Genomic DNA, 24,710 nt, shown 5'->3' on the forward strand with positions numbered 1-24,710 from the left:
TATCAAGGGAAATAATGAAAAAAAAATGTGAAGGAAGGGGGCCTAGTAGTACCAGATATTAAACTGTACTATAAAGCAGAGGTCATCAAAACAATATGGTACTGGCTAAGAGACAGAAGGGAGGATCAGTGGAATAGACTTGGGGTAAGTGACATCAGCAAGACAGTGTATGATAAACCCAACTTTTGGGACAAAAATCCACTACTTGACAGAAACTGCTGGGAAATTTGGAAAACAATATGGGACAGATTAGGTTTAGATCAACATCTCACACCCTACACCAAGATAAATTCAGAATGGGTGAATGACTTGAATATAAAGAGGGAAACTATAAATAAGTTAAGTGAACACAAAATAGTATACCTGTCAGATCTGTGGGAAAGGAAGGACTTTAAAACCAAGCAAGAGTTAGAGAAAATTACAAAATGTAAAATAACTGATTTTGATTATATCAAACCAAAAAGCTTTTGTACAAACAAAAACAATGTAGTCAAAATCAGAAAGGAAACAACAAATTTGCAAAAAATCTTTATAACAAAAAATTCTGACAGGGGTCTAATTACTCAAATACACAAGTAGCTAAATCAATTGTATAAAAAATCAAGGCATTCCCCAATTGATAAATGGGCAAGAGACATGAATAGGCAATTTTCAGATAAAGAAATTAAAAAATATCAATAAGCACAAGAGAAAGTGTTCTAAATCTCTAATAATTAGAGAAATGCAAATCAAAACAACTCTGATGTATCACCTCACACCCAGCAGATTGGTTAAAATGAAAGAAGGGGAGAGTAATGAATGCTGGAGGGGATGTGGCAAAATTGGGACATTAATGCATTGCTGGTGTAGCTGTGAACCGATGCAACCATTCTGGTCTACAATTTGGAACTATGCTCAAAGGGCTATAAAAGAATGCCTGCCCTTTGATCCAGCCATACCATTGTTGGGGTTGGACCCCAAAGAGATCATAGATGAACAGACTCGTACGAAAATATTTATAGTCACACTTTTTGAGGTGGCAAAATACTGGAAAATGAGGGTATGCTCTTCAATTGGGGAATGGATGAACAAATTGTGGTATATGCTGGTGATGGAATACTATTGTGCTTAAAGGAATAATATGTGAACTAGAAAGACCTCCAGGAATTGATGCAGAGCGAAAGGAGCAGAGCCAGAAGAACATTGTACACAGAAACCAATACAATGTGGTAAAATAGAATGTAATGAACTTCTGTACTAGCAGCAATGCAATGACCCAGGACAATTCTGAGGGACTTATGGTAAAGAATGCTACCCACATTCAGAGGATGAACTACAGGAGTGGAAACGGAAGAAAAACAACTGCTTGAACACATGGGTTGAGGAGGACATAATTGGGGATGTAGTCTGGAAACTACCACACCAATGCAACTATCAACAATTTGGAAATAGGTCTTGATCAATGACACATGTTAAAACCAGTGGAAATATGCATTAGCCATGGGGGTGGCGGGAGCTCCAGGGGTGAAGGGGAAAGTAAAAGCATGAATTATGTAACCATGTTAACTTTTCTAAAAGATAAATATTAATAAATGTTTAAAAATAATAAAATAATAAAATAAAGGTTGTTCAGGTCAAAAAAAAGAAACAATGACTCTATGCAGAATATGTAGAAGCATGAGAAGATATATGAACTACTGTTAAGTAAAAAAATATACAATGAATATAACACTGGAAAGAACAATAACAACAATAAAACTGAATGTTGCAAAATCAGGCTTATTCTCCAATAACTATAAAAAGTCATGCTCCTCATTTCTTGATAGAGGTGGAGTCTGTGGAGTTATATCATTTGTATATAAACCATATTTTTTCACTATATTAGTTGATTTTGCTGGACTATTTTTCTTCTCTCCTATTTTATTCCTTGTTATATAATTTTTCTTTCTGGGAGGGGTTAGGTGGTTTTCCTCTAAAACATAGATGACAGTCTTTATTTAAATAGATAATGATGAGCTAAAAGGAAGGTTGAAATGAAAGAAATATTAGCTCTGCCCATCCATGAACAATGAATATTTCTTCAATTCTTTAGATATAACTTCTTTGTGTAAAAAGTACTTTATAATTATGTTCATGAGTTCATTTGGGCAGGTATACTCCAAGGTATTTTATTCTATCTATGATTATTTTTTGTGGTTATTTTTAATAGTATATCTCTTATATCTCTTTTTGCAGAACTTTGTGAGTAATACATAAATGCTAATGACTTATTTGAGTTTATTTTATATACTGCTGCTTTGCTAAAATTATTGATACTTTCAATTAAAATTTTAGGTTAATCTCTATTATTTTTCACATATACCATCATATCATCTGAAAAAAGTAATTGTTTTATCATCTCTTTGCCCATTCTGATTCCTTCAATTTCTTTTTCTTGTCTAACTACTAATGCTAACATTGCTAATAATATATTAAATAAGATTGGTGACAATAGACATCCTTGCTTCACTTCTGTCTTATTGAGAAAGCTGCTAGCTTTTCTCCACTACAAATAATTTTTGCTGATGTGTTTTAGGTAATTGTTTTGTATATTTTTAAAGAAAAAACCCATTTATACATATGCTTTACAAGTGGTTTTTAATAGGAATGAGTATGGCATTTTGTAAAAGTCATTTTCTGCATCTATTGATATAATCATGCTTTTAATATAATATACATATATCAATTTTGTTGTTAGTTTTCCTTATATCAAGCCATCTTTACATTTCTGGTATAAATCCTGTTTGGTCAAAATATATCATCTTTGTGATTGAAACCACTATTGATTATAGAAATTCAAATTAAAACAATTATTAGGTACCATCTCATACTTATCAGAAATGACAAATACAGGAGTGGGTAGAGGAAATAGGTATACTAATGAACTACTAGTGGAGTTGTGAACTGTTCCAACCATTCTAGAGAACAATTTGGAGCTATGCCCAAAAGACTATATAAAAGTATGCAATCCCTTTGACCTAGCAATAACAACCAAAAGGTCTATATCCCAAAGAGATCAAAGGAAAAAGCAAAAGGATCCAGATGTAGAAAAATATTTACAGCTGCACTGTTTGTGCTGGCAAGGAACTGGAAATTATGGGGATGCCCATCAATGAGGGAATGGTTTAACAATTTGTACTATATGATTGTGATGGAATACTGTCATGGTATTATACAAAATGACAAAGGGGTGTGGTTACCGAAAAATATAAAATGACTTAAACGAACTGATACAAAATGAGTGAATAGTACCAGATGCAGACATGGTAATACTATAATAACGATCAATTATGAATGACTTAGTTATACTGATCAATAGAATTATCAAAGATAATTCTGAAGGACTCTTGATGAAAAATGCTCTCCAGGAAGAAAACTAATGAAAATGAACACAAATTGAAGTATAATTTCTCACTTTATTTTTCTTGCCTTTTCTGGCATAGATAATGTGGAAATGCATTTTATATGATTTCACATGCATAGTTGATAACGTTTTATTTCCCTTTTCAGTGGGTAGTAGAGGGGCTGGAAAGAATTTGGAACTCCACGTTTTTTTAAAGAAAAATAATCTTTAAAACAAATAAATTTTAAAAAGGGAAAAAACAAGCAAAAAAAGAAGCACACACCCAATTCTTATTTCTGTCTTCTTTTTGCTCTTCTTTCAAGGATGACCTTTGTATCTTCTTCCTAATCCTCTTCCTATTCCCCAGCTAAAAGTGATCTCTTCCTTGTCAAATTTCCCTAGAAAATGTATATGGATGTTTACTTTCCCTCCATCACATGTTAGCTTATGTGAGTCTCCATTGTTTACCTATCTCACTTCCCTTATTGGATTTTAAGGGTAGGAACTATCATCTTATATCTTTGTATGACTAGCAAACTAACATAATGCAATGACAACAAATTAGGCACTTAATAAATATTTGTTTGGATGAACGAATAAATGAAACTAATGGGGCAGAAGTAAGCCACCTTAGTCCTGGCAGAACTAAGAAATATCCTTGAGCACTAATCCGAGGAAATGGGGAAAATGAGAAAAATGAAAAGGAATGATAGAAATAAGAAAAAAGGACAGACAAGACTGAAAATCAGGATATATCATTAATAAGCTAGAGAAGAATGCTACTAATAATACATATCTCTGGTATGTAGCACAGGTTATCTTTTCTTGTAGAACAAAAAAAAAAAAGAGAGAGAGAGAGAGAAACATATTCAATACAATTTGCCCCTGTCTCAGGTTTTCCAAGCTTCTACTAGAGTTCTATATCTGCATGTTCTTTTGCTAGAAGGTAGGAATCTCTAAGATGAAGACAAAGAAGAAAAATAAAGTATAACCACAGAATTAAAAATTACATAAATTTTAATTCTGTTCTTCAAAATAGCTTCAATTTAACTTTTGGAGTGAATTAATAAATGAGGATTGCAAACACCATAAAGTAGTATTTCTTTATGTAGGGTGACTCTTACCTGGATACACATGAAAATAACATTTGTTATGGACTATTTAATGCAGGGACATTTTTAGAACCACATCGACAAACAATTTTATCATCTATAATATGGAAATAGAAATAGCTTTGATAAATAAAATATTTTCTTATGAATTGAATTTTAGCAATACCCATTCCATTACTGAGGAAATTTTTTAAAAGCTCTCTCTATCCATACTTAAGCAGATGTATCTATTACAATAATCATTCTCACTTTTTTATAAGGAAGAATCAAGTAATATTCCTTGCTTATTTTCTATCAAAGAATCTAAAAAATTTTAATACAGTATTATGAAAAGTGAAATATGTCCTGGGTATTTTAAGATTAGAATGTATCATCCTCAGAAAGTAAGTCTCAGAAAAGATGGCACAGTGACCTCACCTGCTGTTTCATTTCAGCATAAACTTTCTCTGAGTTCAGCTCAACTTGCCGCTTAAATTCCTCTAGGGCAGCATCTGCCTGCTGGGCCTGGAGCCTCTGTATCTCAGTCACCCGATTCAGCTGTTCCTCCTTCTCCCTAGAAAAATGACAGAAAATTTTCAAAGTTCAACTATCAAATAAAGGAACAACTATACTTGTATTTTAAAAGCCTTTAGCTCTCTTTAAATTCATATTCAAGTTTGAATTTCCTCTCAAGAGTTACAAAGTAAACTTCCCTTGAAATGATTGAAGGATATAATAGTTACCACTAGAGAGCACAGAGATTTTTCTAACATTTGAATTGTGAGGGGATGAAAAGCTGATTGGCATCCTCCTTCTCAGGATTTCCTAACCTTCAGTGAATCTGCCTAATAAAAGAAAAGCACATATTCATCAAACCATTTTGCTTCTTTGTTCTTTCAAACAAATTAGTTTATTTGCAAATAGGTAGAAGAAAAGAATGTTAATAAGCATTTCTATAGAGGCTATGATGTGCCAGGCACTTAACTAAACTCTTTATGAATATTTCCTCATTTGATCCTCCTAACTCAGAGAGGTATGTGCTGTAATTATTCCCATTACATAATTGATGAAACTGAGGGAGCCAGAAGCAGTTGTGTGACTTGCCCAGGGTCACATAGCTAGTAAATGCCTGGGGCTAAATCTAAATTCGGGTCTAGATTCCAGGCCCAACACTATCCATTGCCTCTCTTAGTTACTTAAGGTACAAGAGACCTAAAAAAACGATGATCTACACATGGGTGAGACAATTTACAAATGAGTACATAATAGGCTTTAAGAGAACAACTGTCCATTGTCAGATATTTATCCCCAATATTTATTTCCTCCAGGGGAGTCATGGAAACTGGAACTTTGAGAATAGAAAAGTGAGGATGAATCCCAGAGGCAAGTGCACTAGGGTCCAATTGGGCAGTCAGGAGCTGATGCCAGGGCAACAAAAAGTATAACCATTGCCTCCAACATTTTTACTAGAGAATAGTGAGCACAAAAAAAGATGGGGCAATCAGTCTAAAGACCTAGGAGTAGAACTAATGTAACTGTCACTAGCAAAAACTGAAAAAAAACTGAAAGGAGAGCAAATGCCAAGATGTTAAGACAAAGATTGTAGCTAAGTGTCAGAGAAGCCACAAAGAAAAAGAGACCTGTTATTTCTGTGGCTGAGAACAGAACTGGTAAACCCATACTATTCCATCCTTTGTTATTACAATTTAATTCTTGCCTTCTCCTCAATATTTGATTCTTAACATTTTAAAATTTTTATTTATTACAGTGTTACTTTAAAACCAATTTAAGATAAAAAAGAAATGTGGTTAAATGTTGCATTATGGTATGCATGTTTCATTTCTCAAATGTAGTTGAGAGAGGAGGAGGTGGAAAGAGAAGTAGGAGATATTAAAGTAAAATCTATTAACCAGAAAAGAAAATGAGATAAATTTTCTTTAGAATTTCTGACATCTATCCAGTTATAAGGTTCAAGCTAAACAAAAAATTATGAATTCATATTTTAAAGCATCTTCAAAACAAGGAATGATTGAATTACAAGAAAGGCTAGGCATAGCAATAAGTTAAGAAAAAGAAATTTAAAGAATAAGCATAATAAGGAAATAAAACTATCACTTTTGGAAATAATATGATGGTCTACTAAGAAAACTTAGAGATAGGATGATCTACTTAGAGAGAGAAATAAAAATGAATTGAAACAATGAACAACTTCAGCAAAGTTGCTGGATATAAAATAAATTGGAAAAAAATCATCAGTATTTCTTTATACTACCCAAAGAAAATACATTAGGAAGAGTGAGGAAAAGAAATTCCCTTAAAAAAACTACAACAGTATAAAATACTTGAAAGTCTACCTGACAAGAGCTATATGAACTGTGTTAGTGGAAATTTGGGGTTCATTTGAGTTTTAAATATTTAAATATATGACAAACTTCCTGTGGACGTTTAGGGGACTTGGAAACTACATTTCCCATGTTTCTTCTTGTAATGCAGGTAGACAGGAAGTGTGATTACGTAAAAGAACAGTATAAGACTCCTGAGGTGATTGGAGGTGGTCTCTTTGGGTATGAGGGAGCCAGGTGGCCAGAAGGTATAGCAAGGGATTTGAATTAAATCTTAGCAGGCGCGTGGTCATCTTTATTTTACCAACATGGCTTTAATTAAAATATTAAAACTTCTTTTAATATCCATCTATATCAATTTTAATAATAACAGAACATAGCTTCAAATCATATCAGACAACTAAAGACACTCTAAATAATATGATAAATGTTAATTGTTCAAGGGTAAGCTGAATCTAAATTAATTTAGGTAGTATTGGCATTTTTATTATATTGACTCATTCATATATTTACTTATTCAGTAACATGCCAATCAAATTACCAAAGAATCTTTTCATACGACTAGTATCCCAGATCTAGGTCCCACACCAGTGGAATTAAGGAGATGATCTGTACCTACGGGGTAGTAGATTAGGGTAAGCAGTAGTGGAAGACCTAAGATTGTGTACTACAAATGAAGAGGCAATGAAATACATAACAGATGTGTGCAGATGTCTGGCTCATACGTAGGAGTGTGGTCTCCATTTCAACTCCCAGGTTAGTCTGAGGCCTATATCTGAGCAGCCAAGGTAAGCTAGCAATAGTGATGCTGCTATACCCTCTCCTGTCAAGTAAAAATGCTGTAACTTTTTTAAATGCACAAAATAAAGGTTATAAAAAAGCACATACAAGCAAGACAAGTTTGAAAGTGACATTTATTACATACTTTGAAAAAATGATATGAAATGGAGTTTCATGGTTTCATAAATCCTTTATTTGTGTTATGTGTGTGGAAATGCTCTTTTAGAAGTGTCTAAGCTCACACTGTTTCTTTAAAAAAATCTAAAATATTTTGTAAAATGTTTAAGTTATAAAAAACATTCTAGAATAGTTTATTTAAAATTTATAAAATATTCTGATTTTTTTCTACCTGCTAAATTCAAAAGAGAAAATACAAAATGTTAAATTATATCTGAATATTTTAAAAGGTAGACAAAATAGCACACTTTAAAATGTGTATTATAAAGTTGTAAAAATTAAAAGTTTGCAATGAAAGTATGATATATAAAGTTCTAACTGTGATCAATGCCTAAAATATGATTAGAAAGTTTAAAGTCTTTCATTTTTTTTAAAAAAAATTTTTTTTAAACCCTTGTACTTCTGTGTATTGTCTCATAGGTGGAAGATTGGTAAGGGTGGGCAATGGGGGTCAAGTGACTTGCCCAGGGTCACACAGCTGGGAAGTGGCTGAGGCCGGGTTTGAACCTAGGTCTCTAGGCCTGACTCTCACTCCACTGATAAAGTCTTTCATTTTTTATAGCTGATTCATCATTTGGCAAAGCTTAACATCTTCCTAATGAAGCAAAATGTTGTTCTCAAATAATTTTTTCCCTAAATTTGCTTTCTTTAAATTTCATATTGGGAAACAAAGTCCAACATTATCTGGTTTCAGATTTCGCTTAAGCCATATATACATGAAATGGCCAAAACTTTTAATTTAGGAAAATGGAAGACTAAAATGTAATTAAAATAATGCAGTAGAGAATGTTATTATAGAATAAGAACTATAACACATTGAAGTAAGCAATAGGCAAGTTTGCGCCTATTTTCTGGGTTCAAGTAGGCCCTGTAATTCAGACAGAATTTCATTCAAGAATTCATACATGGTAAAACAGCCAGGATTACAAACCACATACAGTGGGTGTTGCTGAGTAGTAGTCCCTGACATGTAAGTAGCTAAAGCATAAAGTTCTTTTTTATTTTGTCTTGTTTTGCTTTATGCATAATGGAAAGTTTTGCATTAGTGAGGTAGTCTTTGACATCCCCTATAAAAAGTACTTTCTGGGGCAGTTTTACACCATCTTGGGTTGGGAGGTCATGCACTCCATATCTGCTAATATTTGTTCCTGTGAAGAAACAAAGGGAATGGTGGAGGAGGTCAGGTTCTCATCCAGAATTTTCAGTATGTGCCCTTGCCTTTGTTTGATAACTATAGCCTAATAAACTAAGTAAACTTATTCTTTTATAAATCCTTGCTCTTGTCAGGTCAGTCATTTAAAATACCATGATATATCAAGAAAAGTGCCAGCAACAGCTACTATTATACATATGTTAAAATTCTTGACACTAATTTTATTTATTTAAATATACTGTATTAGGATAAGAAAATCATAAAGAAGCATAAATCAAAGAAATGTGATTTTCTCTGATTAAAATACCATGGTAAAGGGCAGCTGGGTAGCTCAGCGGAGTGAGAGTCAAGCCTAGAGACAGGAGGTCCTAGGTTCAAACCTGGCCTCAGCCACTTCCCAGCTGTGTGGCCCTGGGCAAGTCACTTGACCCCCATTGCCCACCCTTACCAATCTTCCACCTATGAGACAATACACCGAAGTACAAGGGTAAAAAAAAATACCATGATAAATATACTGTTTGAAAAGCATTTAGATAGTTTATATATCTTTATTTAATGGTACTCTCCAATTAATGTTCATAGTAGGAAATGATTCATATTGATATTTGTAGAATCCAAGAGGTATACACAAAACTTTCGAAGATTCATAGGGTTTAAAAAATCAATCAGATAGTTAATTGATATGTTTTTCCATAAACTCTAAGCAATGTGTTTTTCAAGAAACAGGAAAAAATATTCACTGTGATGATTTTTTTTTCTGTTGAACCAGTGTTGGGGCTCAATTCAAATATATCACTAGACTCTCCTAAAACTAAGCCTTAATGAAGGTGAAAAGGTAGGAAGGGAATTTATTCTTCAGCTCTGGTTTATTTATAAACAAATTCTTTGTGTTTAATATAGATAGGGCCCCCCAAAAGGGTTGCATTTTTACATAACCTATGATTAAAGCATTTAATTATTCTGGAGAGGCTGTGAAATAGAAACAATAGTATAAAATAAAATGCTTCTTAAAATTTTCAGCAACTATCATTTATATGTACAACCACACTTTAAGATTAAGCACTTGTTTTACCACAGTGTATCAGTCTCTGTGTACAATGTTCTTCTGGCTCTGCTCCTTTCACTCTGCATTAATTCCTGGAGGTCTTTCCAGTTCACACGGAATTCCTCCAGTTTATTATTCCTTTGAGCACAATATTATTCCATCACCAACATATACCACAATTTGTTCAGCCATTCCCCAATTGAAGGGCATACCCTTGATTTCCAGTTTTTTGCCACCACAAAGAGCGCAGCTATGAATATTTTTGTGCAAGTCTGTTTATCTATGCTCTCTTTGGGGTACAATCCCAGCAATGGTATGGCTGGATCAAAGGGCAGGCATTCTTTCATTGCTCTTTGGGCATAGTTCTAAATTGCTATCCAGAACGGTTGCATCAGTTTACAACTCCACCAGCAGTGCATTAACATCCCAATTTTGCCACATCCCCTCCAGCATTCATTACTCTCCCTTGCTATCATTTTAGCCAATCTGCTAGGTGTAAGGTGGTACCTCAGAGTTGTTTTGATTTGCATTTCTCTAATTATTAGAGATTTAGAACACTTTCTCATGTGCTTATTGATACTTTAGATTTCTTCATCTGAAAATTGCCTATTCATGTCTCTTGCTCATTTATCAATTGGGGAATGGCTTGATTTTTTATACAATTGATTTAGCTACTTGTATATTTGAGTAATTAGACCTCTGTCAGAATTTTTTGTTATAAAGATGACTGATGTTAAAACCATGTTAAACCAGTGGAAATGCGAGTTAGCTATGGGGGGGGGTAAAGGGTAAAGTAAAAACATGAATTATGTAACCATGGAAAATTTTTCTAAAAATAAAATATTAAAAAAAGAATAAGCACTTGTTTTGCAGAATTCTGTACTAATACATTTAAACAACTATAAGCATCCAAAGTCCACTTTGTGAGGCAGCATTTAATGTGCTACCAGCTTGGATTCTCACCTGAAAGAAGTAAGAATGAAAAAGAGATGGAAGGCCTCCCTTCTAAGCTTGACTGGGCTGTAACCAAAACAAACTTCCAGGGAGGAATAGTATCTAAGTTACTGCATCCTAATTGGTACTTAGACTCATTAAAATTAATTAGTTAACAACTTTAAACTACTTCAGCAATCCTCTTTGAAGCACTAAGAGTAACATCAATATATTCTACATTAAGAGTACATGACAAGTCATATCTTCTAGCTAACTGCTTCTGAACTCCTAGAAAAATGGTAATTGTTTTCTAAACATTAGAATACCCATAGCCAGAGAGAATTCCCTCACATCCCAAAAAATGGAATTAATATCATTGTTAATTTTAATGCAGAACATGTATATTATCAATTCACAAACATTATGTGGCTAATCAAACCCATTTTCTCTCTGAGAAAACTCAAGCTTGGAACCACTACTTGAGTTGCCCAATATTTGTTGTTGTTCTATCATTTTTGTTTGAGTTTGTGATCCCACTTGGAGTTTTCTTGGCAAAGATACTTAAATATTTTGCCATTCCTTCTCTAGATTATTTTAAAGATGAGGAAACTGAATAGGATTAACTGAATTTCCCAGGGTGACACAGCTATTGTTGGAAATTAAATGTGAATTTGAGTCTTCCTTCCAAGTGCCACTGCACTCTATGCAATGCACCACTTAGTTACCCCTATTACAGGACTGATTTTTGAAACCACTCTCCAAATTTAAATTCAGTGTTCTTTACACTATAAGATCAAGCCTCACAATTGTTTGAATATTTTAATTGATATGTATGTGATATATGATAACTTCAACTTAATAAAACATTAGTAAGAACATATTATATTTACTGGCCATTTGTTGTTCAGTCATTTGCTATTATATCTTTGACCTTAATTGAGGTGTTTTCTTGGCAAAAAAACTGGAGTGCTTTATCATTTCTCTCTCCAGATCATTTTACAGATGAGGAACTGAGGCAGAGTTAATTGACTTGCACAGGTCACATAACTATCTAGTAAATGTCTAAGGCCAGATTTGAACTCATGAAGATAAGCCTTCCTGATTCTGAGCCCAGTACGCTATCCACTAAGACATTTATTGCTGCATTTTGTCTAGCCATAAAAGATAAAAAAGAACTATTTTTTACTTAATTCTCCATTTTTATGCTCTTAAATACAATTATATTATTTCAGACTATAAGAACAATAAAAAAACCTAGCATCAAAATGTAAAATTGCATACAACCTACTTATTCCATGCTATCAGGAAGATAGTAGCAATCACTTGTGGAATTGTATATTTTAAGAATAAACTTGTGTATTTCTCCTCCAGGAGTACTTTAAAGACTTTATACAGGAAGAAAAAAAAAGAGTTAGAAAGGCCACAAGAATTGACTACCATCTCTCAATGATATCTAAAAGCAAGACTTGATATTTAGGAATCCATCTAAGAGTCTTTCATTAGTGGACAATATCTTAACTCTTAACAACAAGATTTGTAGTACCTCTGTCTTATATGGTAAGTGAATGTGTTACAATTTAATTTTATGTGCTGCATACATTGAAAAGACCAGAGACTTTAAACTCAAGACAGGTGAGTGGATAAATAACTGCTTTTCTTATCAGTGATATTTTGGTCCTCTCCTGGCTTCTCTCTGAAATAATATATGAATCTAAACAACAAAGAACTGGCTCAGAGAATTCATAGATCACCCACAGTAAAAAAAAGAATCACAGGCTTCAAATTCTATAACACACAGTAAGGATATATAAGAATTTAAGTGGCAAAAAAAAACAAACAAACAAACAAACCCAACGGGATTATGTAAAAATTCCAGAAATCAGAAATTAGAATGGAATATTTCCAAAAGCAATGGAGTACAAGCTGAACCCCAAAATATATATTCTGTAAACTTGAGTCTAATCATCAATGAAAAAAGATGGATGTTCAATAGAAAAAGGGGAAATGTTGGGCATTTCTACATAAAAAAAGAATCTAGACATGTTCTGATTATTTTGCTTGCAAACAACGGAAACAGGAACAAGATAAATTGATGTAAATAACAAGGAAATACTAAAAAATAAAAGTTATCTCAAGTTTCAGATTATTATTTATTTTTAAAGTTATTTATAGAGCAAAAGAAAGAATAAAAATAAGAGACGAAAGATAACTAAACTATCACCAATTTCGGGAAAATTATAAAGACTTAGAGGCAAAGGTAGAAAAATTAAACTAAGATATCATAAATAAAACCTCATCACCTTCTTCTCTAACAATATCCCCCTGCAAATATCTTTTGTGTTAGTAAATAATAGGAGTAGGAGATTGTACAAAAGAGAGGAGAGATAGAAGAGAAATGGAAATGGGCGATGTATCACTATAAAGGATATGATAAAAAAGATGAAGGAATTTGATTCCTATTGCTTTCAAGCAAAGGGCAAAGGAAGAGTGGGGGGCTACAGGAGATGGGAACTGAGGTAGCAGAGAGATGGTTTAGGACCAGAGGTCTGAAAGTGAAGGGAAGAATATCACACTAGAGAAGTACAATATGGTATAAATAGGAGCATTCCCACAGTGAAAGAGATATAAGCCTCTGATGGGAGATTATCCAAAATATTCTAACTTGTAAAAGTGCAAAGAGTAAGAATATAAAAATATCATGCTAACCTTAAAGAGAAAATTATAATGTACATTACTTAAAAATGTCAAACATGGAGAAAATTTGAAGGATTAGAACAATATTGGTTCAACTACCAGGAAAAACAGATGTTGAAATTTACAAAAGAATCTGAGTCATCTAAGAATATAGACCAGCAACAGGTGATACATCGACTTAAATTAGTACATCTAGATTGTATTCTACAATAATAGTGCCAAGATCTTAAGGTGCCTTTATTTTAATGCTCACTGAAAATACAAGATTTTCCTGAGGAAATAATCAAGTTATTTGGTTTTGATTTTGGTACATTAAATACAAACACATTTGGTTAGATATATGTAGTGGACTAATGAAAATGGAATTAAAGTAATTATGAAGAGCTGTTCTGTCCAATTATATGCCAATAAAACAACAATATAACTGAAATAGATGAATATTTGCAAAAATATAAACTACCCAGAATAACAGAAATAGAAAAAATATTAACTGTCCGAATCTGAGAAAAAGAAATTTATTAAGCCTAAGAAAAAATCCCCAGAACCAGATGAATTCAACCGGATAGTTAAGGAAAAATTAATTCCAAATTTATGTAAATTATATTAAAAATAGAAAATGAGCCCTATCAAATTTTTTATGACATAAATAAATACGGTTGTGATAGATAAGTTAGGGAAAACAAATACAGAAAAAGAAAATAACAGGCCAATTTCCCTAATGAATATTGCTGTGCAATTTTAAAATAAAATATTAGCAAGGAGATTATGGTAATATATCGAAAGATCATAAAACATAAGGAATTTGTACTAGGAATGCATGGTAGGTCCAATATTAAGAAAACTATAAGCATAACTGATTTTATCAATGACAAAGAGAACTAAAATCATATGATTATGTCAAGATATACAGGAAAAAGTTTTGACAAAATATAAAACCCATTCCTATTTTTAGAAAACACAAGAAAACAAGAATGAAGCCTTTCTTAAGATGAAGTTAAAAAAAGAAAAGAAAAAAGTATTTATCTATCTAAAACCAAGAGCCAGCATTATCTGTTCCAGGTATAAACTCACATCTTTCCCAATGAATGGATTAACCAAAACAATATGGTACTGGCTAAGAGACAGAAGGGAGGATCAGTGGAATAGGCTTGGGGTAAGTGACCTCAGCAAGAGAGTCTCTGGTAAACCCAAAGAGCTCAGCTTTGGGGTCAAAAATCCACTATTAGACAAAAACTGCTGGGGAAATTGGAAAACAATATGGGAGAGATTAGGTTTAGATCAACATCTCACACCCTACACCAAGATAAACTCAGAATGGGTGAATGACTTGAATATAAAGAAGGAAACTATAAGCAAATTAGGTGAATACAGAATAGTATATTTGTCAGATATTTGGGAAAGGAAATATTTTAATACCAAGCAAGAATTAGAAAAAATTATAACATGTACAATAAATATTTTTGATTACATTAAATTAAAAAGTTTCTGTACAACCAAAACCAATGCAATCAAAATTAGAAGGGAAACAACAAATTGGAAAAAATCTTTATAACAAAAACCTCTGACGAAGGTCTAATTACTCAAATTTATAAGGAGCTAAATCTATTGTACAAAAAAAATCAAACCATTCCCCAATTGATAAATGGGCAAGGGACATGAATAGGCAATTTTCAGATAAAAAAATCAAAAGTATCAATAAGCACATGAAAAAGTTTTCTAAATCTCTAATAATTAGAGAATTGCAAATCAAAACACCTCTGAGGTACCACCTCACACCTAGCAGATTGGCTAAAATGACAGCAAAGGAAAGTAATAAATGTTGGAGGGGATGTAGCAAAATTGGGACATTAATGCATTGCTAGCAGAGTTGTGAATTGATCCAATCATTTTGGATGGCAATTTGGAACTATGCCCAAAGAGTGCTAAAAGATTGCCTACCCTTTGATCCAGCCATACCACTCTGGGTTTATACCCAAAAAAGATCATAAGGAAAAAGACTTGTACAAAAATATTTATAGCCACTCTCTTTGTGGTGGCAAAAAAACTGGAAAATGGGGGCAACCGCCCTTCAATTGGGGAATGGCTGAAGAAATTGTGGTATCTGTTGCTGATGGAATTCTGCTGTGCTCAAAGGATCCATGTGAACTGGGACAACCTCCAGGAATTAATGCAGAGTGAAAGGAGCAGAACCAGGAGAACACAGAGACGGATACACTGTGGTAAAATCGAATGTAATGGACTTCTCTACTAGCAACAATGCAATGATTTTGGACAACTATGAGGGATCAATGAGAAAGAATGCTATCCACATTCAGAGAAAGGTCTGTGGGAGTAGAAACACAGAAGAAAAACAACTGTCTCATCACTTTGGAGGAAGGGGATATGATTGGGGATATTGACTCAAAATGAGCACCTTAGTGCAACTACCAATAATAGGGAAATAGGTCTTAATCAATGACACATGTAAAACGCAGTGGAATTGTGAGTTGGCTATGGGAGGGATTGGGAGGAGAGGAGGGAAAGAACTTGAATTATATAACCATAGGAAAATGCTATAAATTAATTAATTAAATGAAAATTTTTTAATTAAAAAAAAGAGTAAGAAAACAAAACCTCAAAATATTTATACAGTAGTTCCAAAAATGATTATAGTCAATGTGATCTTTAAGGATATAAATAGTATTATTTCATTAAGAAAATATTTAAGTCCTCATATTCTAAATGATAAGATAAATAACTTTAAACCTAAATGTTGCAGTGCTTCTAGAAGGCACTATCAATCAACTGATCTTGAGTTCTTTAGTAGGTAATATCCAGAAACACAAAATTTATAAATCCTTGATACTAGAACAAAATCCTGAATTTATATTGCAATGATTTCACACCAAAAGGAGAGGTTTTTCATGATGTCTCAACAACCTGTATGTCTTAATTTTTTTAAAATTTTGTTTCAAATTATTTAATAGGAAGTATCTGAAACCAATTAAATTCTCTTGTCTTAGGAGAGCGCTAGGTGGCTTAGTGGACTGAGAGTCAGGACTAGAGATGGGAGGTCCTGGGTTCAAATCTCACCTCAGACACTTTCTAGCTCTATGACCCTGAGTAAGTCTTTGCCCCCATAGCCTAGCCTTTACCCCTTTTCTTCTGTGGAACCAATACACATTATCTATTCTAAGACAGAAGAAAAGAGGTTTTTTATTTTTATTTTTATTATCTTGCCTTATATTTCTATCACTAAATAAAGATGTGAATTGGTCTTTATCTTTAAATATTTTTCAAAGACTAGTAATAAAATCCTGAAAATAGAGTGTAATAATGAAAACACCACTGAAGTGAACAGTAGTTGGATTCTACCAGAAATATCAAATGAATGTGCAAGTAACTTGATTTATGTACAAATTTAGCACAAGATCATTTCAAGGAAAAATTATATTTATTATACTTGTGACATTATTAACATACCTGAAAGCCTCCTCCAATTTATGAATTTTCTTTTGAAAATCTCCTTTCTCCTTTTCAAATTCACTCTGGAAGCCAAGAACCTATTATTACAAAGAAGTGAAATTTTAATATAAATCAAAACAATGATAAGACATGGGACAGAATCAAGATGGAGAGAGTACAGGCAGCAACCAGTTAAACTTTCCAAACAACTTTAAAACAACTTCCCAAGTCAAATTTGGGAGTGGCAGAGTCAATAAAAGATAAGATTAAGACATTTTTCTAGCCCAAGACAAGGGCTGTGACAAAGGGTATAAGACCCTATGAGAGCTTAGTAGAAGCACCAGTGGTGTGCCTTAGAGACAGCAATAACAGTAGCAGCAACAGCATCTTCAGGAACTCCGAAGCCAAGGGGTTCAAAAAACTGATAAGAAAAAAATTACAGAGAACCCTTTGCTGGCATTGAATGAATCTGGCACTGATTACCAACTCTATTGACTAGAAGAAATACTGGGTCACATAGGATAGGAACATTTGTGGTCATTTACAAAGGAGCAATGATCCTGGTCACACTTTCAAATAGAGAGGAACACTGATGCTTGTGGCTGAAGGAGAGTGGGGAACCTGATCATAGTTCCAGGGCCAAAAGGAGGACCAGCACTTAAGACAGCTACAGGGGAATGGGAACCTTCCTGGGCCAGCAAAGCAATTATCACATCTTTCCCCAAATCACTCTACTTAGAAGAACTGAAAACGTGTAGGTTCTGAGAATTAGCTCTGAAAATAGTATCACAAAAAAACCCAAGGCTTAGAACAGGTTCTCCCGACTTGGCAGGTAAGTTGGACCCAATTTTCGCATTAAGTTCAAAGTCAAGAAATAGCAAGAAAAATGAGTGAACAATTTTTCAAAAAAGAACTTCACCATAAAAAGCTACTATGGTGGCAGAGAAGACCAAGACATATAATTAGAAGACGACAGCAATGTGAAAACCACTACAATCAAAAAACCTCAAGAAAAATGCTAATTGGTCAAAGCCCAATAAAAACTCCTAGAATAGTTCAAGACAGAGATATGAGTGGTAAAGGAAAAACCAAGAAAAGAAATGAGAGTGATGTAAGAAAATTTTGAAAAGACAATTAACAGCTTAGTGAAAAGAGACATAAAAAAATCTCTGAAGGAAATAGTACCTCAAACAAAATTAGCCTTATGGTAATAGAAGCAACCCAAATCACTGAAGAAAACAAATACCTAAAAAGCAGAAGAGGTGAAATAGTAAAATAGGTAGAAATATTTGCTAAATAAAAGAAACTTCTTAAAAAGCTAAACTGGTCAAATATAAAAAGAGATAAAAATCACACTAAGAAAATAATTCCTTAAAAATTAGACTTGGAGGTAGCTAGGTGGCTCAGTAGATTGAGAGTCAGGCCTAGAAATGGGAAGTCCTGGGTTCAAATTTGGCCTCAGACACTTCCTAGCTGGGTGACCCTGGGCAAGTCACATAACCCTAATCATCTAGCCCTTTACAATCTTTTGTCTTGGAACCAATACACAGTACTGATTATTGAAAGGTAAGGTTTTTTTTTTAATTAGAGTTGGAAAAATGGAATATAATGACTCCATGAGGCATCAGGAAACGAGAAAACAAAGTCAAAAGAATGAAAAAATATAAGAAAATGTGAAATATCTCATCTTGGAAAAAAATGACATAGGAAACAGATAAACAGATAACTCATTTTAATATTATCTTCTTAAATTTGACTTAAAATTTCTCACATGAGGTAGTAGAGAACAAATGTCACAAAGTTACTCTGATGTCATTGACAGTAAAAATAGATAGCCTTAGAATTGCAAGAATATCTGTACTACTTTGCATCTACTGGTTTTCTTATTTCCAGGTTCTATAAATTGTCTTAGATGATCTTACGACTGAAAATTTATTTCCCATTCCACTGCTTTCTACCATCTTGTAAGATAAGACTTTGAAACTGTCCTTCATCTTTCCTAACAATGTTTTATATTGTCTCAGTCTCTAAATTGGTAATTATACTGTGCCATGTTTTTTTCCATTTAGCAAGAAAACAATATTTTGCTGGCTGAAAGTTTCTGCACTCTTTTGTCCTTGTGGTGACAAACACTTTGTATAATTATACTTTTTTGATAAAAGTGATGATAATTAGACTCATTGTCTACTTAACTGCCATTTTTAAGCAGATGACTAGCAAAATCTATATATTTAACCTCGCTCCTCTCTTGAGCCAAAATCAAACAACTTTCAAGATGGATGTTGTATGAGCATCTCAAACTCAACATGTCTAAAACAGATCTCATATATCCCTCAAACTCATTCTTCTCCTGAATTTGTAATAATGACAAACTTGATAAGCTTTGATATTATAGTTATAGTTTGAAGTTATATTCATAATGGTAGGACTCCAAAATGAGAGGGACAAATGTTCATAGAAGGATGTAGACAAAACAGAGTATACTTTTCTATCATTAACTCTGTCAGACAGGTAAGGCTTATTCTTTTTTGAATAAAGAGGTCTTGAGTCATTCTCCTTTTTTTGCCTTAGGGGGTTAACATTAGATCCTCCCATTGATTCGTGGTCCTGATAAGGAAACCCCTCCTACCAGAGCTTCTTCTAAGCCTGGTAACAATAAGAGACCCTGAGAACTTTTCCAACACATCAGATCCAATTAGGAATGCCCCCTCCAATATCTAACACCAATTCAAACAAGCCATTCTTACGGGATATAATTTTGTCACCTGAACCCTAACTTTTAGCATATTTTTCTCTGACATGGCTTGCTCTCCCTCCTACTGGGTGAATTTCTTGTATTCATAGAAAGAAATCTGTTTCTGTGGCTATATTGTGTGTGTATATACTTTGTTGGCCTACTTGCTATGCTGCAAAATGATAATGCTCATCAATTTTCTAGAAATTTCTGGATGCAGGCTTTTGTGAACCATGAGGCCTATTGAGGGTACCATCTTTTGAATCATGAAGATTAAAAACCTCAGCATTATCCTCAAATCTTTCTCTTCTTCACCTTATATTCAAATAAGTTGCCAAATCTTGTTGTTTCTATTTCCATAATACACATCACCTCTATCCTATTCTCTCTTCTTTTTTTTAATCATCATCACATTTTAGGGTTTCATTATCCCTTTCCTGGATGATTACAGTAGCTTCCTAATTGGTCTCCCTGCTTCAGATCTCACCCCACTCCAATCCATTATTTACAACAGCTAGAAATTCTGGGAAGATGGCAGCTTAGAATCAGCAAAGTTCCAGAACTCTGTAAACCCTTCAACACCAAACAAGGACAAAGGGCTTCAAGGGGACAGAAAACCAAATCTGACAACAGAACAGAGCTGGGGGATCTTCCTGCTAAACCCAACTTAAAAGGTAAGCAGGGAAAAAAAAAAGCCTGAATTCTTGGACTTTCCAGTTTGAGGGGTAAGGAAAAAGGAAGATGCCAGGTCCCCAGCCCTACCTAATGTACTGAGTATCCAGCTGATGCTGGAATTTCTGGGCAGGTAAGGGCTCTAATCCAGAGGGAGTGCATTGCTGGCAGAGCTGGGCCAGACTCAAGGCTTTGATCAGAGACAACAGGGAGACAGCTGGAGGAGAAGCTCAGAAAGGGTAGCCAAACAGTCCATCTTGTTCTCCCCCTCCCCCTTCTCCAGGTTTTGACCTCAGGGCACATGGAACTCTGTAGAGCAATTCCACCCTGGCTTAATCATCTCAATACTGCTGATAAGAATTCTTCAGAGGGCAAGGAAGCCCCAACACCCCTTCCCCATAGACTGCAGTGTAAATAACCAAAATCACATCTTTAGCTTTTACTACCAGCTGGGGAAGACCTGAGAAAACTGACCAGCTTGAAAACGAGGCAAATAACGTGAAAGATGACCTAAAAAAATCAGACTAGAAGGAAAAGGATGACCAAAAAGCCAGGGATGAAATTCAGTCTTTAAGAATTAGAATCCAACAATTAGAAGCAAGTGACTGCACAAGGCAGCAAGAATCTATAAAACAAAATCAAAAGAATGAAAAAATTGAGGAAAATATAAAACCCCTCATTGGCAAAATCTCATATCTAGAAAAGAGATGCAGGAGAGACAATTTAAGAATTATTGGACTACCAGAACATCATGACAACAGGAAAAGCCTGGACATCATCCTACAGGAAATTATCTAAGAATACTTCCCTAACATTCTTGAACAAGAGAGAAAAGTGGAGATTGAAAGAATCCATAGATCACCTCCTACATTTAATCCCCAATGGACAACACCGAGGAATGTTATAGCTAAATACAATAACTAGCAGACCAAGGGAAAAATATTGCAAGCTGCTAAGAAGAAGTCACTGAGATACAAGGGAACCACAGTTAGGATAACACAGGATCTGGCTGCATCTACAATGATGGACCAAAAAGCATGGAATACAATATTCTGGAAAGCAAGGGACCTAAGCCTACAACCAAGAATCAATTACCCAGCAAAACTAACTATATCAATGCAGGGGAAAGTATGGTCATTCAATAAAATTGAGGACTTCCAAACATTCATCAAGAAAAAAAAATGGACTTAAACAGAGAGTTTTCTGCCCAAACCCAGAACTCAAGAAAATCAACATGAGGTAATTAAGAGAATGGGGGAAGGAGAAAAAATTATTTTCTTTAAGGGACAAAACAAGTTCAATCAATTTGTATTCCAAGAAGAAAAGAAGATATTGTCAAATATTAAACATCGTTATTACCAACAAGGTAACTAGAAGAAGTTTTCATAGGGGTTAAGATGGCACCAGAAGAAAAAGCAGCTGCATGATCTCTACTAACCCACGCATATAGGACTCCTCAAGAAGACATAAAAACAAATCCAGACGAAAGAAGGGACCCCACAACAGGGCTCAGCATTGAAGATATGTGAAATCGGGGCATTTCCATACTATAAGGGGGTGAAATAGCTCTCACTAGAACACGAGCTGAGCAACCCCCTCCTCCCTGACACCACCTACAGTGCCGAAGCCAGCTCAAAAGAGTTAGAGCAAGTTTGGGGCACCCATTAAGTCATTGGCAGCTACCTGGGGTCACCAGGGCCTGCTCCAAAGAGCAGTAAGACTTAAGACCCCAAGAGGCTAAGGAACGCGCGCGGACTCTGAACACAGACTCTGAGCCCAGGCAAGGATGAGGATCCTGAGCGCAGATGCGGACATGGATCCTGAGCTAAGGTGTGGACCGTGAGAGGGAATCCAGTGTAGAGAGGTGCATGACTGTGGAAGGAATGCACTTAGACTGTTAAAGGAGCCTTGCACAGAGGAACAAGCAAGTGGAACACCAGGAGGCTTAACCCTGAGAACAACTAGACCTGAGACTTCAGGAGCCTAAAGAGTGCAGACAGACCCTGGGCATGAGGATAAAGCTGAGAGGGCGCTGGGCTAAAAATGGCAAGCCAGACTCAGGAACCCCAGAAGAGAAAGATCAGCAAGAAGGAACCTTTAACACTTGACAACTTTTACACAGAAAAAATCCAGACAACAGAGCAAACAGCAGAGGAGAACAAACAAGTAACCATATCCATACCTTCACCAAAAAATGAAAATTGGTCACAAGGTATTGAAGAGTTCAAATCTGAGGTGATGAGAAAGATGGAAGAGATCTGGCAAGAAAATAACAGTTTAAAAGGCAGAATTTCACAATTGGAAAGCAAGGCAAGTAAATAGAAGACCAGAAATGACCAACATTGAAAACGAAAACCAGTCTCTAAAGCCTACAATTGGGAAATTCAAAAAAAGCCCCCAAATCAAAAGCATTGACAAGCAAATTGGAGACAAAAATCAAACAGTTGGAAAACAGGATAGACCAAATTGAAAAGGAAAATCAAAAGTTTATAGCAGCAAACCAGTCTCTAAAGACAAGAACTGGGTAGAAGCCAATGATCTCTCAAGACAGCAAGAACAAATAAAACAAAGTCAAAAGACTGAAAAAATAGAAGGAAACATGAAATATCTCAATTAGAAATTGACAGGATTCCGGGTTAAGATGGCAGCAGAGTAAGAAGCAGCTCTTAACCTCTCCTGACCGAAACACACAAAACTCCTCAAGGGGACATAAAAACAAGTCCAGACGAATGGAGAAACCCCACAACAGGGCACAGCGTGGAAGGTACGTGGAATCGAGGCATTTCCATGCTATAAAAGGGTGAAACAGCTCTCACTAAATCGCGGGCTGAGCAACCACCCCACCCCGACCCCCTCCACACACAACACCTATAGCGCCAAACCCAGCTAAAAAGAAATAGAGCAAGTTTGGGGCAACCATCAAGTCATTGGCAGCTCCAGGGCCTGATCCTGAGAGCAGCAAGATTTGGGACCCCAAAAAGCTAAAGAACACACACGAACTTTGAGCGCAGGCACAGAGCGCAGGCAGGGGCTGAGGCAGACGCAGCCACAAGCTAAAGCTCTGAAACCCTGAGTGGGGAACCAGTGCAGACGGGTATATGACTGTGGAAGCAGTGCCCTGAGACTTGTAAAGAAACCTCCAGCAGACGATCAAGCAAGGGGGTCCACCAGGGGGCTTGACCGCGGACAGACCCTGAGCGTGAGGATAAACCTGAGAAACTGCTGGGCTAACGATGACTACCCAGTCTGAGGAAGTTCAGAAGAGAAAGATTAACAACAAGATAAAGAAGTCTTTAACACTCAACAACTTTTACACAGAGAAAATCCAGACAACCGAGCAAACAGAGGAGGAGAACAAACAAGCATCCGGACCCTCCTCAAATAAGGAAAACTCCTCACAAACTATGGAAGAGTTCAAAACTGAGATTCTGAGGAAAATGGAAGAGATCTGGCAAGAAAATAACTGTTTTAAAGGTAAAATCTTGCAAATGGAAAGTGAGGCTCAGAAACCAAATGAACTGATAAGCAAATTGAACACCAGAAATGTCCAGATTTAAAAGGAATACCAGAAGATTATGGCCGAAAACCAGAAGATTATGGCCGAAAACCAGAAGATTATAGCCGAAAATCAAAAGATCATAGCCGAAAACCAAAAGATTATAGCCGAAAATCAATCCCTAAAGGCTAGAATTGAGCAAGTAGAAGCTAATGATCTCTCAAGACAACAAGAACAAATAAAACAAAGTCAAAAGACTGAAAAAATAAAAGGAAACATGAAATATCTCAATGAGAGAGTGAAAGACAGAGAAAACCGGTCTAGAAGAGACAATCTGAGAATAATTGGTCTTCCAGAAAACCAGAAATTAATAGAAACCTGGACTCCATACTAACAGAAATAATTCAGCAAAATTGCCCTGAAGTCCTACAACAATAGGGCAATAAAGACATTGAAAGGATTCATAGAACACCTGCGACATTCGATCAAGAAAAGAAAACACCCAGAAATATAATTGCCAAGTTCAAGAGTTTCCAAGCAAAAGAAAAAATCTTACAAGAAGCCAGAAAGAAACAATTCAAATATCAAGGAGCACCAATCAGGATCACACAGGATCTGGCAGCCTCCACGCTAAAAGACCGTAAGGCTTGGAATACGATATTCAGAAAGGCAAGAGAGCTGGGCCTGCAACCACGGATCAACTACCCATCAAAATTGACTATATATTTCCAGGGGAAAGTATGGGCATTCAACAAAATTGAAGAATTCCAGGTATTTGCACAGAAAAG

At 35.0% G+C, this 24,710-nt stretch overlaps 1 protein-coding gene across 1 annotated transcript in view; it reads right to left on the reverse strand.

The window, feature by feature from the left end:
- Window positions 1-24,710, reverse strand: part of CEP112 (centrosomal protein 112) — a 527,068-nt gene that overhangs the window by 300,869 nt on the left and 201,489 nt on the right. The window contains exons 17-18 of the mRNA XM_044675157.1: window positions 17,039-17,118; window positions 4,891-5,026 (exon numbers count right to left, since the gene is read on the reverse strand). Of these exons, the coding sequence (XP_044531092.1) occupies window positions 4,891-5,026; window positions 17,039-17,118 (216 nt within the window). The remainder of the gene's footprint in view (window positions 1-4,890; window positions 5,027-17,038; window positions 17,119-24,710) is intronic.

This window comes from Gracilinanus agilis, chromosome 4, assembly GCF_016433145.1.
Source record: "Gracilinanus agilis isolate LMUSP501 chromosome 4, AgileGrace, whole genome shotgun sequence".
Taxonomy (NCBI): Eukaryota; Metazoa; Chordata; class Mammalia; order Didelphimorphia; family Didelphidae; genus Gracilinanus; species Gracilinanus agilis.